This window comes from Trachinotus anak, unplaced genomic scaffold (assembly GCF_046630095.1).
Source record: "Trachinotus anak isolate AG129_WGS33_773 ecotype Australia unplaced genomic scaffold, CSIRO_AGI_Tana_v1 ptg000019l, whole genome shotgun sequence".
Lineage (NCBI taxonomy): Eukaryota > Metazoa > Chordata > Actinopteri > Carangiformes > Carangidae > Trachinotus > Trachinotus anak.
The window spans coordinates 15,804,867-15,817,817 of NW_027273870.1; the positions used below are offsets into that span (position 1 = coordinate 15,804,867).

The 12,951-nt window shown below is 40.8% G+C and overlaps 1 protein-coding gene across 1 annotated transcript; it reads left to right on the top strand.

Annotated features, from left to right (window-relative positions):
- Window positions 1–2,833: 2,833 nt before the first annotated feature.
- On the top strand, window positions 2,834–12,861 carry wfs1a (Wolfram syndrome 1a (wolframin)). The gene is made up of 12 exons (XM_071504003.1): window positions 2,834–3,012; window positions 3,516–4,083; window positions 5,674–5,753; window positions 7,252–7,396; window positions 7,484–7,657; window positions 7,908–7,985; window positions 8,074–8,213; window positions 8,314–8,436; window positions 8,580–8,825; window positions 8,993–9,271; window positions 9,791–9,954; window positions 10,049–12,861. The coding sequence occupies exons 2-12, from the start codon at window positions 3,522–3,524 to the stop codon at window positions 11,238–11,240; spliced, it is 3,183 nt and encodes a 1,060-aa protein (XP_071360104.1). The 5' UTR covers window positions 2,834–3,012; window positions 3,516–3,521; the 3' UTR covers window positions 11,241–12,861.
- The last annotated feature ends 90 nt before the right edge of the window (window positions 12,862–12,951 follow it).

Consider the following 12,951-nt stretch of genomic DNA (forward strand, 5'->3'; position numbering starts at 1 on the left):
ATACACGCAAATAAAAATGAGAGCAAGTCTGGGTCTCTGCCCCCCCCCCCCCCCCCTCCACCACCCCTCTCTCTTTCCTTTTAATGTGGGGGCTGCGGGTGAGCAGGTCAGCGGATTAAACAAGCCGGTAACATCTTTTAACCCATATCTGCAGGGATATAGCCTACAGATTGGAAAATGCTTTATGTGCATTCATTGCTAATGGCTGTGGTCAAATCAGAGTCTAGCAATAATTCCAAGCAGCATATTTTACAAAACCAATACAAATAGTAAATACCTACAGTGTGGCTGTCAGTTTATCAAGAACCTAAACTAAGTCAGTTTAATACAACAGTCCTGCAATAAATCCTCATTCATGAAGGTTCTAATGTTCAGTTTCTGTTGAAACTGTTTAAGAGGTATTGATTCAGCTGTGAGATCATTTAAAGGATGCAGCCGGTGCTGCTGTTTTCCTTCTATTTTGTCCACCATATTCAAGGCATTGAGGGTAGGCTAAACAACATACACACCCCTCTATAATGCAATAAGGGCCAACTGCAGCCTCTAAAATAAGGCAGTTGACTCTATTGCCAAATGCAACAATATTGGATATTTGTCTGTGGTGTCAAAAATGTGGGAGGCCCAGTGATATTAAAAACGCCCCTCTCCCTGTTTTCCTCAGTATTCAGTTAACATTGGAGCCAATGGTGCAGACCCTATATGGGCTCAAATTAGGATCAAAAAGATTTTGAGCTTGTAAAGTAAGGTTTACAGATAATTCTAAAGTTTGTAGTTGTAAATCAACCTTTGTAAAACAAATCTGCATGAGAAATTTCTGCGTGTGAAAACTTGTGGCAAAGAGATTTGCATTTGTTAAAATAAAAAGACTGAATCAAAACTGAAGAAACGATCAGTGTTGAGGTTAAACTAAGACACAGTGAAAGAAAAAATGCTTTTGTGGATGCACATGTATTGATACAAAGCAGAGAACTGTAAAACTCAGCGTGAAACGTTCCAAGCCAGTGACACTGACAAGTGCCAGTTTTTTGAACCTCGTTACTTCAGTGTCACACACTGTGTTGTGTTCTCCTCTGTATCAGTACAGATGTTGACAAAACCACTTCTTCTTTTCCAGTGTCTTTGTTAAACCTCAACATTGGTCATTGATTCACAGTCTATTTTTAACAAATAGAAATCTCTTCAACACAAGCACAGTTTTTCACATGCAGAAACTTGAATTTCTTGTGCAGATTTATTTTACAGGTTTACAAAGGTTGATTTATAACTACAAACAGAATGATTGTGAACACTCTTTAGAAGTTCAAAATCATTTGGACCCTAATTTAAGCTCATATAAATGTGGGTTGGAGTCATGATCATGACTTAGGAATTGTATTAAATAAAATAACTTTCCATTGCAGGCCAGACAACAGTTTTTTTTTTTAGAAGTTTTTGAAGTATTCTAAGGACTTAACAGAAAAGATTTATCAATCATCCATTTAAATCGGAAATAATTGTTAGTATAAAAGTATGACAATTGACTAATATAAATTTACTACTTCTAGTGCCACCAGCAAAGGTGACATTTAATAGTAACGACAGCTAACACCAGTTATAGTCAGTGTTTTCGTGAACATCTGTGTACCAATACAACAGAAAACTGTAAAACTCAGCCATTAAAGTTCCCACGCAGTGTGGGAAACTGAAGTAGAATAGTATAATTTTGTACCCAATTTGTACACCTAAATGTGATTGGACATCGATAGTCCAATCCCAGAGAAGAGTTCAGTCAGAGGGCAGGTGGTTCTGGTGTCTTCATCTCAACCGCAGATCCTGAAAGGTGTAGTAGGTTTTCAAGATGGACGTGCGGGGTCGATAATCCACTACACCTTTCAGTATTTTGCGGTGGAGATGAAAGCAGACACCCTCTGGTTGGTGTCTGCTTTGTGATTGGATAGTGATTCTCTGATCAGATTAAGGTGTAAAAACAGGGTAAAGATTTACACTTGTAACTTCAGTGTCACACACTGCGTAGGAACTTTGAATGCCAATTTTTACACACAGTTTTCTGCTCTGTATCTGTACACAGGTCAACAAAAGTTTCTTTCACAGTGTCTTTATGTAACCTTACCGATGATATAATTTGATCGGATTTTAATCAATACAATTCTCTTCAACACAACCACATTTTTTCACATGCACAAACTTGAATTTCTCATGCTGATTTATTGGGGTGCTTTACCATTTCTTGCTGGTTGTGGGGAACCATGAGATGTGGTACTGGCATGAGGTGGTTCTGACATCCTGATGAAAACACATATGTGTGATGCTTTTTAAAATGACAGTAATATCATTTCTTATCCGTATTGTGAGCTAAATAGTCATTGTTAGTCTAGCTACAGTACCAACCAAACCAACCGAATAAATAATACATATTTTTGGCAAGTTACCAGTTGGGACATCACTTTCTTGTCACTTGTCTCTTTGTCTGTCTGGGGAAGTGGCAGCGGCTTGTTTTACCTGTCCGTTTACAGAACTGTGTTTTATATCAGTACAGCTACAAAGAAATTACCCATTTTTATTGTGGTCTGCATGTGCAAATAACTGCACATAGGCCTACAGCTTCACTGAATGTCAATCACCCACTATCTTAAAGCTTTTGTTGTTTTATGCAAAATGATATTTATTTATTTATGAATACAAAAAGAGACATGAAGGACAGAATTAAGAAAACGTTTGACAGAAATTGTTAAAATTTGATGGGCATTTATTACCCCCTGTAAGGGGGGAGAGTCTAGTTGTAGGGGGCGGGTCCCAAAGTCGGGGTGTTTTTTATAGACCAGAGACGTGCAGAGTTTAACTGCGTCCCGTGTCCGTGTCTGGTTTCACGGAGCGTCGTGCAGCGGAATGGACCCCAGCATGGACAACAAACACAACATTTAAACTCGGGAGAGCGGTTTACTTTATATCCCGGGGAAATCTGCTCATCGAGGTTTTCTTTAACTTATTTGTCCAAGTGTTGTCTCGGTGCAGGTTGGTATTGAGAATGTACTTGGCATGAAATCCAGAGCTCCTGTGTGTGTCTGTGTCCTCGCCGTGTCTGTGGCAGCATATGCAGGACGAAGCAGAGTAATTACACTATTGTCAAACTGACTGACTTGATGTTATCCATCCATATTTTCTATATATTATATGTCCATGTAGGCCTATTCCAAAATAGCCTGTTAGGTTACCAGAATGTTCCTGCTTCCATTTGCCACTCAACAGATATTCCATTAATTAATGGAATTCATTTTATCCTGTTTCTTTTCTCACAAAGGTGACACCTTGAGTAGAACTTTTTTTTTTTTTTCTAAGTGAAGTTGTTATATTTTAGGTGTAAAATATCCAGAGGAAAGGTTCCTCAAAATTCTCTGACAGGGAGTTCACCGAGTCCACTGCCGAGCTGCATCTTTACTTATGACTCACTTACCTCCAATATTTTACTGCAGTATATTTGTGATGACATATTTACTCTCACTTTTTTTTCCTCCCAGGCTGAAATGGAGAAGGATTTACCATCAGTACCAACTCCTGTCAACACCCAGGGGTCATGCCCTGTCCTGGATAGACCCTCTCTTCCCTCCCCCATACAGATTCCTCCTTTACCCGTCTCTTCTCCACCATCTCAGCCTGCCAAATCTCCTTCCCTCACAGAAACAATGACAGAATCCAGAAAATCCTCCTGTTCCTCTCCACAATCAGCTCACACCAAGTCTAAACCAACGGACCCCTCTCCTTCTTTAGACGAGTCGAAGCCCTTACCTGCTGCTATGCCCTCTAAGACTGTTTCCACTAAACCCTCCTCCCCTGCTCCAAACAAACCCCAACTTTTTGCTTCTCCTAACAACTCTACCCCTCAAATCTGCAAAACTTCATCCATCATGGCCAGTGACACTCAGACAGATGCGCCTCCCTCTTCCTCCTCCGCTGCTCCCACCATGTCTCCTGCAACTCCTTCCACTGCCCCTGTGAAACGCACCTTTGCCTCTGTGGCCAAGCGGGTGATACTACAGGAAAGACTTAGGAAAGCAGAGGAAGAGGATGCCAATGATGAAGACGATGGTAAGAATGCCTCCATTTTGTGTTTGGGATCAAATGGCACATTGTGAATTTTAATGACACTGAGAACTGAAGTCACAGACCACAGACCCATTGCTGAGTTGAGGTGATAAGCCTTTTGCCATATTTTGGAATGTCTTACCATGTGTAGCAGAGTAACCCTGCACCTGGAGAAACATCTCTCTTGGCCACAATGGAGAATTACTTCAGCTAATGTTGTTTTCTTGTTTTAATCCCGTAAGGGTACCACACAAACATTAATAACATGACTAAAATGAACACAGCAACTTTAATAAAATGTTGCTGTGTCGCTGCTTCTTAGATTACTCAGTGGTCTCACTCAATGACTGTTGTGTGTTAAAAACAAAGGGAACAAGAACAGATCCTCTGCATACATCACCTTCTCTGCTTTCCTGTGGAACACCTACCTTGCTGAACCTTTTTATCCATCGAGCCATACATGGCCTCCTGGTGACTTGTCTTTTCATTTAGTGTCTCCATCAGGTCAAAGTTCATATTTGTCCAATACTTTTGTTCTTGTTTGACTTACAAATGATATTCCCATCAGTCTCAGCAGTGCTTTGTTGTATAGGACTAATTAGCAAACATTAGGATGCTACTAAGATGACAAAGCAGTGTGTTAGCATAGTGATGTTGTCACAGAGCTTCTTGCATGGACTTGGTTGTAAACTTTTGACAATGACACATTATTTTATTTTACAGTATTATTACAGGTTTTTTTTGTTGTTTTTTTTTTTTTTTTACAGTAACTTAATAGGGCTGAACAATTAATTGAAATATTATTGCCAGTTCAATATCCAAATCACAGCATTTTTTGATAAAGATATAATGTGTCACAATATACCATTACAATTAAGCCATTGTGGTGCCAAAGAGATTCCCCGCCGTACAAAACATACTCTGCAGATGTAAGGGAACATGCTTGTTTGATATAGACCCAGAGAAAATCATGTCATCATCATTTTTATATTTTTTTCAGTTAAAATGAATTGCAAAAATGACCATACTATACCTAAAATTATGACTCATTACAATCCCAATATCGGACAAAGTAATCGCAATATCATTTATTTTTTTCACATTGTTCAGCTCTATTACTGAAATTCTCATAGGTTTATTTTCTACAACGTCTATAAAGAAACTGATTATATTATCATTTGTTACTATATTTCAGAGCTACTGGTAGTTATAACATACTTGTTACACCAGTAAGAGATTTTGCTGTGGATGAGAGACTGTGGCATTTGAAATGGGGTTACAGGCAAAGAAGTTGAACCCCTTTGCTTAAAGGACACGGGGGAGACAGTAACTGTTACGAAACTTGGCATGGTGTTGACGGAGCTGCGGGGTCTTGTCACAGTCTCACATAGAGCAGATCCACACCTCTGACTTCTTCTCATTCTCACGTTGCAAATTATATGACAGGTGGGACTGGTTCATTGCTGGCTGTGAACTCAGCATGTGTTCATAGCATGTAATGTAACCCAGTGAGTTATTTTTGATTGATTTGATTGATTGAGTTTGATATATGTGCATTTAAGGCATCTCCTCTCCGCTCCTTCTCTCCTTCAGATGAAGAACCAGAGGAGGATTTGCCCATGGAGCAGATGGAGGAGAAAGCCAAAGCTGGTGATGCCAGAGCTCAGACCCAGGTGACTTGAAGCACATGCATACAGACTGACTCTTAGCATTTTTTTCAGTCCTGCTGCTTGACCCAGTCTGGTTGAGAGCAAGTGTCTATTTTTGACCACTGAGACCAGACTTTGAATATGATACACAAGATACTCTCACACATACATATCATTAAGAACATGATTACAGCGTATTGCAGCATGCACTAAAATTTGTACAAATAATAATGAAATATTCACATTCTCTTTGCTCCCCGTTCTCTACCGAAACGCGTAAATGTGCTGGCATAAGAGAAGGGGTGGAGGTGGAAGATGAGACCAGACTTTACATTTAGTACCCGCCAGCTCTGAAAGGGTAAATTCTTAAGTGGGTAGTTATGCGGCTTCTTCTCACGCTGCAGGAGGTGTGTGTAAATGAACATGACCAAATATGTGACCACATCACTGCAGTGGTTTGATATGCAGTATATGCATTGAGGAATGGTTCAGACACTCCAGTGATGTCTCACGTATCACAATAGACATGCTCTCCATCTTAAGAAACATGCCTTACACCCACAGCTTGAAGTCCTAGGGAATCAGTGTGGGCATAGTTGTTTTTCAGTTATATCATTATCATAAGTATTTAGATGTCTTGACAACACTGTAAATTAAAAAATTCAAGCTATGAAGCACATTTATGAGATCTGCGTGGTAACTGCATGTAACAGAGACACAGAATGCACTAATGCAGAGCCGCTTCAGATTCAAACACATTTTCATACAAACAGACGCTTTTGATGGTAACTGTGAGAGAAGGAAGTTATGAGATGACAGTTAAGATTAGAAAGCAGTCACTTGATATGCCATTGGGGCCCCTGCTACCCCTGGAAAACACTGTAGTTAGCTATGACAGAGGCACCGCTAGTCACAGGGACAGAGAATTATGGGTAGTCATCTGTTGTTAGTGGAATACATGAACATCACAAACTACTTTCCCTATAAAAAACTGTGTGTTCTGTGCATTGTGCATTGTCTGGTGCTGGGAATATAAGTGGCTGTTGAAAGAAAGAAGAACAAATTGTTTGAAGGCTTTTAACACTTTCAGTTCTCACAAGTAATGATGAACCCCATCATCTTCCTTTGTCCACTTTCTTCTTTGTTTCTCAGTATAATAATAGTCAAAAAGATATAAGCAATGCTTAATATTTCAATGATATTAATATAACATGAATTTTAGTGTAACAAATTGCCACAATATAGCATGGAATAGGTCTTACTGTTCCACATAATGACATAAAATATCAATGCAGTAATATTATCTGAAATAATAATGTGAATTTGTTTTATGTGTATACTTATGCTTAGTAGTGTTTCACAAGGTGGTCTATGTTATATTTCAATACATTTCAGATCTTTGAGCCCCATTTTAAGGTGGACTTCATGTCCCATTGCACTGACAGGCTTAAGGACTTATAGCCAGACTAAGCCATAAAAGCTGGATGAATTGACTTTCTACTACTTCTCTTCTGTGTGTCAGCTGGGTCAGCACTACCTGATTCTTGCTGAGGAGAAGGACACAGAGTTAAACAATCTCCTGGCTGTTAATTGGCTGGTTAAAGCAGCTAAACAGGGAAGAAAGGGTGCAGCGAGATTACTGCAGCGCTGCTGGATCCAGAAGAAAGGTATACAGTACGTGGACATGCATATTCCTGTTTGTGTATTTGTATTTTTTATTCCTGAACTTTGTCCTGTCTGTCACCCTTTGCTAGGAATTACTCCAGAGAATGAGGCTGATGTGCGCAGGTTGTCCTCAGAGAGTAGATTTGAGCTGGCAGTACGCAAAGCAGCCATGATGATGTACTTCAAGCTCAACCCAGAAAGGAAAAAGAAGGTGGCTGTGACTGAGATGCTGGAAAATGTCAGCCAGGTTAATGCAGTGCCAGGTAGGATGCACACACAACCATCAACACCGTATCTGCAGTGTGACAACAATCGTGCCTGGTCTACTACAGACTGCCCAGAATGCTGTGCCATGTGGGCATATGATAGCTATCATTGCTGTTAAATATATCATATATTCCCTTTTGTGATGTCAGTGTTTGCAGCTGTCATGGTGAAGAATATCACATTACATGCAGTCATGCAGTGCAGTGTTTGGAACTTACTGCTGCTGTGGTCATTTCTCACCATTAGGTGGCACTGCAAGCAGGATTCCTGGCCCGACCTCAAGCCAGACCCAGAAAGTGTTGGAGAGCATGGTCAGCAATGAGGGTAGTGTATCCAGATAGAGAGAGAGAGACAGAGAGAGAGAGATTATAATGTATGCTCTCGTATAATCTCCTGCATTGTGTCCTCTCAGGCAAGCAGTTGGTGGACCTAGATGAGTTTGTTGAGATGACAAAACAGTACGCACAAGGTATCGTCCCCTCTGCACCCCAAAACGGTGGCCAGGTTACAGCCAAGACTGAAAGGCCTACACCTCAAGACAGTAGTCGGGAGGTAAAAGACCAAATTAGCAAAAATAGAAAATTTGCAGCTCATTCAAATGAAGTTATTCAGTGTGTGTGTATGTGTGTGTGTTTGTTTGCTTATCCTGAAGTACAAGACTGAGTTGGTCCCATCAGCATGCAAGAAGTCCTACAAAAGTTCTTGGAGTTTTGGCCGAACTGGGATGATTTTGGGCACTAAGCAAAGAGCCATAGACATGAAATCACGCTTAATGGTATCCTAATCATATATAATATTACAATTCATTCTGCTTTTGTTTGTTAAACCATTCAGTTCTTAATTCTCATAATTCTCTTTCCTGATTTTTGCTTGTTCATTTCCCCAGCCTCTCTTCACATCTCTCTCTCCTCACTTCAGATGCTGGAGTACCCGCTGCAAACCATTGTGGAGATGAAGGAACACTTGGTCGACTGGGCATCGCGGGCCGGTGTCCAGTGGCTGAGCACAATCATCCCCACGCACCATGTCAACGCACTTATTTTCTTCTTCTTCATCAGCAACCTGACAGTTGACTTGTTTGCTTTTGTCATCCCTCTGCTTGTGTTCTACCTCTCCTTCATCTCCATGATCATCTGCACGCTGCGCGTTTTTCAGAGCAGCAAGGTGAACGAAATGGGAAAGCCTCAGTTTTTCTGTGCATTTATTTTTCAAAGTGAATAACAAATGGTGAAATTGGTGAACAGTGGACTCAGTGATGGTGAAATGCACACGATGCACATGCTGTATTCAAAAATTCACAGTTTTCTTTTCATTCCCCTTTTTTTTTTCAGACTTGGGAGAACTTCAGAGCCCTGACATCTTTGCTTATACGTTTCGAACCCGGGCTGGATGTGGAGCAGGCAGAGACCAACTTTGGCTGGAACAACCTAGAGCCGTACCTCTATTTTATCCTCTCCGTCTTCTTTGTCATTTTCTCCTTCCCTGTAGCCGACAAAGGCTGGATTCCCTGTTCGGAGCTCTCTACTGTGGCCATCTTCTTCACTGCTGTCAGCTACAAGAGCCTCAGCTGCACTGCTGCGATGTACGCACGCCGAGCAATGGCCATAGAGGTCAGAGGGCACACAACACTGGCATAACATTTGACTAAATTATCAAAATCACAGTTGTGCATGTTGTAGCCTTTTAAATCATACCATATATTTAACATTATTATCATCATAACTACAGTCTTACGGTAAGTAACTACAGTCTTACAGAAGTTTGAAGATTGATATTCCACACTCGCAGGAAGCCACTTCATTCATGTGGTTCCAGAAACTTGTCATTTGTAATGTATCAAAAATATTCCATATGCCCTGTTGTGTATGAGAAAAGTTTTCTTAAACATATTAAGTGATCCATGCTCAAAACAGCATTATCAGGAGGATAACTTGACAGCAAGTATCTGCAAGTATTTCCATAGCATACTGAAAAGAAATGACATCAGCAACTGTGGAAGATAGAAAAGCAGCGTCAAAGCCAGTGGCTTTCTAAAAAGAAGCGAACATGTACTTGATCTTGATCTTGATATCTAACCAATTAAGTTTATGTACATACTTTTTTTCTTTTTTTCTTTTTTTTTAATCCAGGTAGCATCATCTCTGTGTTGCCTAACCCAGTTCCTGCCAGAGAACATGACGGCGCTTCGTTTTCTGGGACGCACCTTCGCCACACTTCCACTAGGGGAGTCAGTGGTGCTAAAGCTCAGTCTCCCCTGCCTGTTGTATGTTTACCTGTTCTACCTCTTCTTCGGGTGAGAGGCATAATTCGTTCTGCAGGGTGTGAACTGATTAGTTTATGTTTTCAAAATTATTCATTTTATTTTCTTTCCTCTGTTTTCTCCTCAGCATGGCAAGGATGCGTGGTTTCCGGGGGACTTACTGCTTCCTGATTCCATACCTCGTGTGCTTTATGTGGTGCGAGTTCTCCGTGGTGCTCCTCCAGAGTTCCTCCGTTGTGGGTCTAATCCGCACCTGTGTGGCCTACTTTCTCTTCCTGTTTGCACTGCCTATTCTGGCTTTCGGCCTCGCCGCCATGCTCTTTATCCAAGTCTTCAAGTGGTTCCTTGAGCTGGAACTGACAAAGGTGATTGTGACCCTGGTGGTGTGTGCGATCCCTGTCACCCTGCGGCTCTGGACACGGTTCAGCATGTCTATCCTGGACGTCTTCCGCTCAGTGACCCACCGCGGCCCAGTCAAACTCATCTTACTCTGCATCTGCATGGTGCTATTTTTCTTCTCTGTCTACGTGTACCACGCAGAGGGGGACAAGGTGTACAACTCCACGCTGACTTGGAACCAGTACAGCCAGGCGTGTGGGCCCCCTGCCTGGGAGACCAAAGGCATGGCCCAGACACAGATCTTCTGTAGCCACCTTCATGGACACAGAGTCACCTGGGCTGGGCGTTTCAAGCACGTCCGTGTGGCTGAGACAGAGAATGGAGCGCAGTCGGTCATTAACATGTTGCCGGTGTTCATGGGAGACTGGCTTCGCTGCCTGTACGGGGAGACATATCCCACATGTGAGCCAATGAATGCCACAGTCACAAACCTGACAGCTGCAGGTTTGGCAGACGGTTCTGCTTCAGCTACCGCTTCACTGCCCATACGGCTACGAATGCAAGAAGAGGAAGAGTTGTGTCAGCTCAAGGCTCTGGCCAAATACACCTGCCATGTCAAGCGCTTTGACAGCTACCGATTTGAAGTGACAGTAGGGATGAGTCGGGATGGAGGTGTGGGGACAGAGGACCCAGCGAGGGATATAATCCTAATGGCAAGCCATGAGTTCAGTGAGATTCTGCTTAATCTGAGCCCTGGTAATATGGTGGAGTTCAGCTCCAAGCTGGAAGGCCGCCTTGGAGCCAGAGCTCCGGCCTTCGAGTTGAAGGCTATCCACTGTCTGGACTGTGTTTCGTCACTGTTGACTAGAAGCAGGCAAGTCAAGATAGAGAGAAACTGGAGACGCACAACAATGAGAGCCCTGAAGTTTGCATTTGATTTTTTCTTCTCTCCTTTCTTATCTGCAAAAATCACAGCCTAAGGAAAAAGACAGCAACACAGTGAAGCTAAGGTAATAATTACTGGCTTGAATTTCTTCAGGAAGTCTTTTTCTTGTGATGTGACAATCAAGCTCTGTAGCTCATAGTATAGTTTACAATTTGATCTAACAGGGATCTACAGCTCATGTTAATGTACTGACATTTCAAAAAGGGGGAAATGTTCTAGGGAATGACTTAATATTTTTGAACGTGCTTCCTGTTAGTGCATGAGTTTACAAAGATTTTACTCTTTCAGGTCAAGAATGGTCAGATTCCAACTTTCAGCTTCATTTTCAAATACCAGTCACACAAGAAAATATTCTTCAATTTGTCTCAAGCTTGCAAAGTTGCATTTTTCCTTTTCTGTTACAGTGAACTAGTTAAACTTTGATGGTGTTTATTTAGATGATGTGCAAGGAAGCTAATGTTGGATGCTGATCACTTTTGACAAGACAGAGATACTGTGCATTTCTTACAAATAAGATAGTGGCATTTTAAATATAGTGAAATCTTATCTTTTATAGGGAAATGTTGCTGCTCGTTTTGTATTAAAGAATTTCTTACATGTATGGTGAATATGTTTGCATGTACGATATGTGTATACTTGTGTGTACAAACATAATCACAATTTTAAATGTACATTTACCAGTTTATTTATAGGTGTTTGATAATCTTGGTTGTGTTCAGCCACGACTTTCTTGCTTTGTTGTCTTAAAAAGTTCTGGTCTTAATCTTATTTTTGAATACTGATCACATTTTCCGGCCCCTTAAACTATATTGTACATAAAATGGCATTTGGAAAGCCAATACAAAATATTCATCTATTTTTTTAGGTTTGCAGCGAAACCTTTTCTTTTGGTACGCCCAAAAAGCTGAAGCCTCAGCTTCATGGTTCACACACACTCATACACCAAAATGCCACATCAAAGATGTAATGGCTAATTATGGGTCTTACTATTTATGCTGCTGACCAAACTGTGCAGCAGTTAATTTTAACTAACGGTGGTGGGAGGGGGGGACATCTAAATCTTTTTTAAATACCATACATCACTAGTCCTCACATTACTAGGTTTTATATTTGATTGTATCTGGTATAAATATGGTAGTAATACGGTATAAAATAGATATGCCAACAAAACATTTGAGTGTTCATTCCGAAGAAATAGAGCGCCAGAAGTGGGAATGTTTAAAATAAGGTGTTTTGCTCAGAGTGCCTTTAGATTGCCTTAATGTCATGATAATTTAGTCACATTTATGATGACAAAATATTGTTCACATTTTTTAAGTTACAATGCTCCTACTTCTTTAAAATAAACAATTTAAAAAGCAGTTATTAAAATCTGATTATCTGAAAAATGCCTTGTGACAAAGCTGAAAATGGCTGTTTTTCTTTGATATACATTGTTTTCATAGGACAGCAACATTTTCCTGAGTGGTGCTGATCAGATGTTCAACATGTAACAGCATGAAAAGCCATCTATGTGAACACTATATAAACATAACTGCACCTGTGAATGACAGTCATCGAGGTCGAGCCTGTATACTGTGCATCTGATTGCCTTTTTATCTAGCGATGTATGGGGGTGTGCAATTCCTATTAAAGCGCTTGACTTTGAAACAAAACCCCTCATGGATGCTTTCATTCAGAGTCATAGTCTTTTTAGTGATAAGAAAAAACACTGTCCCATTAAATATAGACACAGACATAAAAAG

What these genes read in the sequence shown, in the direction of transcription:
- wfs1a (XM_071504003.1), top strand. Translation starts at nt 3,522, where the DNA reads ATGGAGAAGGATTTACCATCAGTACCAACTCCTGTCAACACCCAGGGG. An exon ending in ACATGAAATCACGCTTAATG is followed by an intron (nt 8,437 to 8,579) that starts GTATCCTAATCA and finishes TCCTCACTTCAG; the next exon opens with ATGCTGGAGTACCCGCTGCA. An exon ending in GCGTTTTTCAGAGCAGCAAG is followed by an intron (nt 8,826 to 8,992) that starts GTGAACGAAATG and finishes TTTTTTTTTCAG; the next exon opens with ACTTGGGAGAACTTCAGAGC.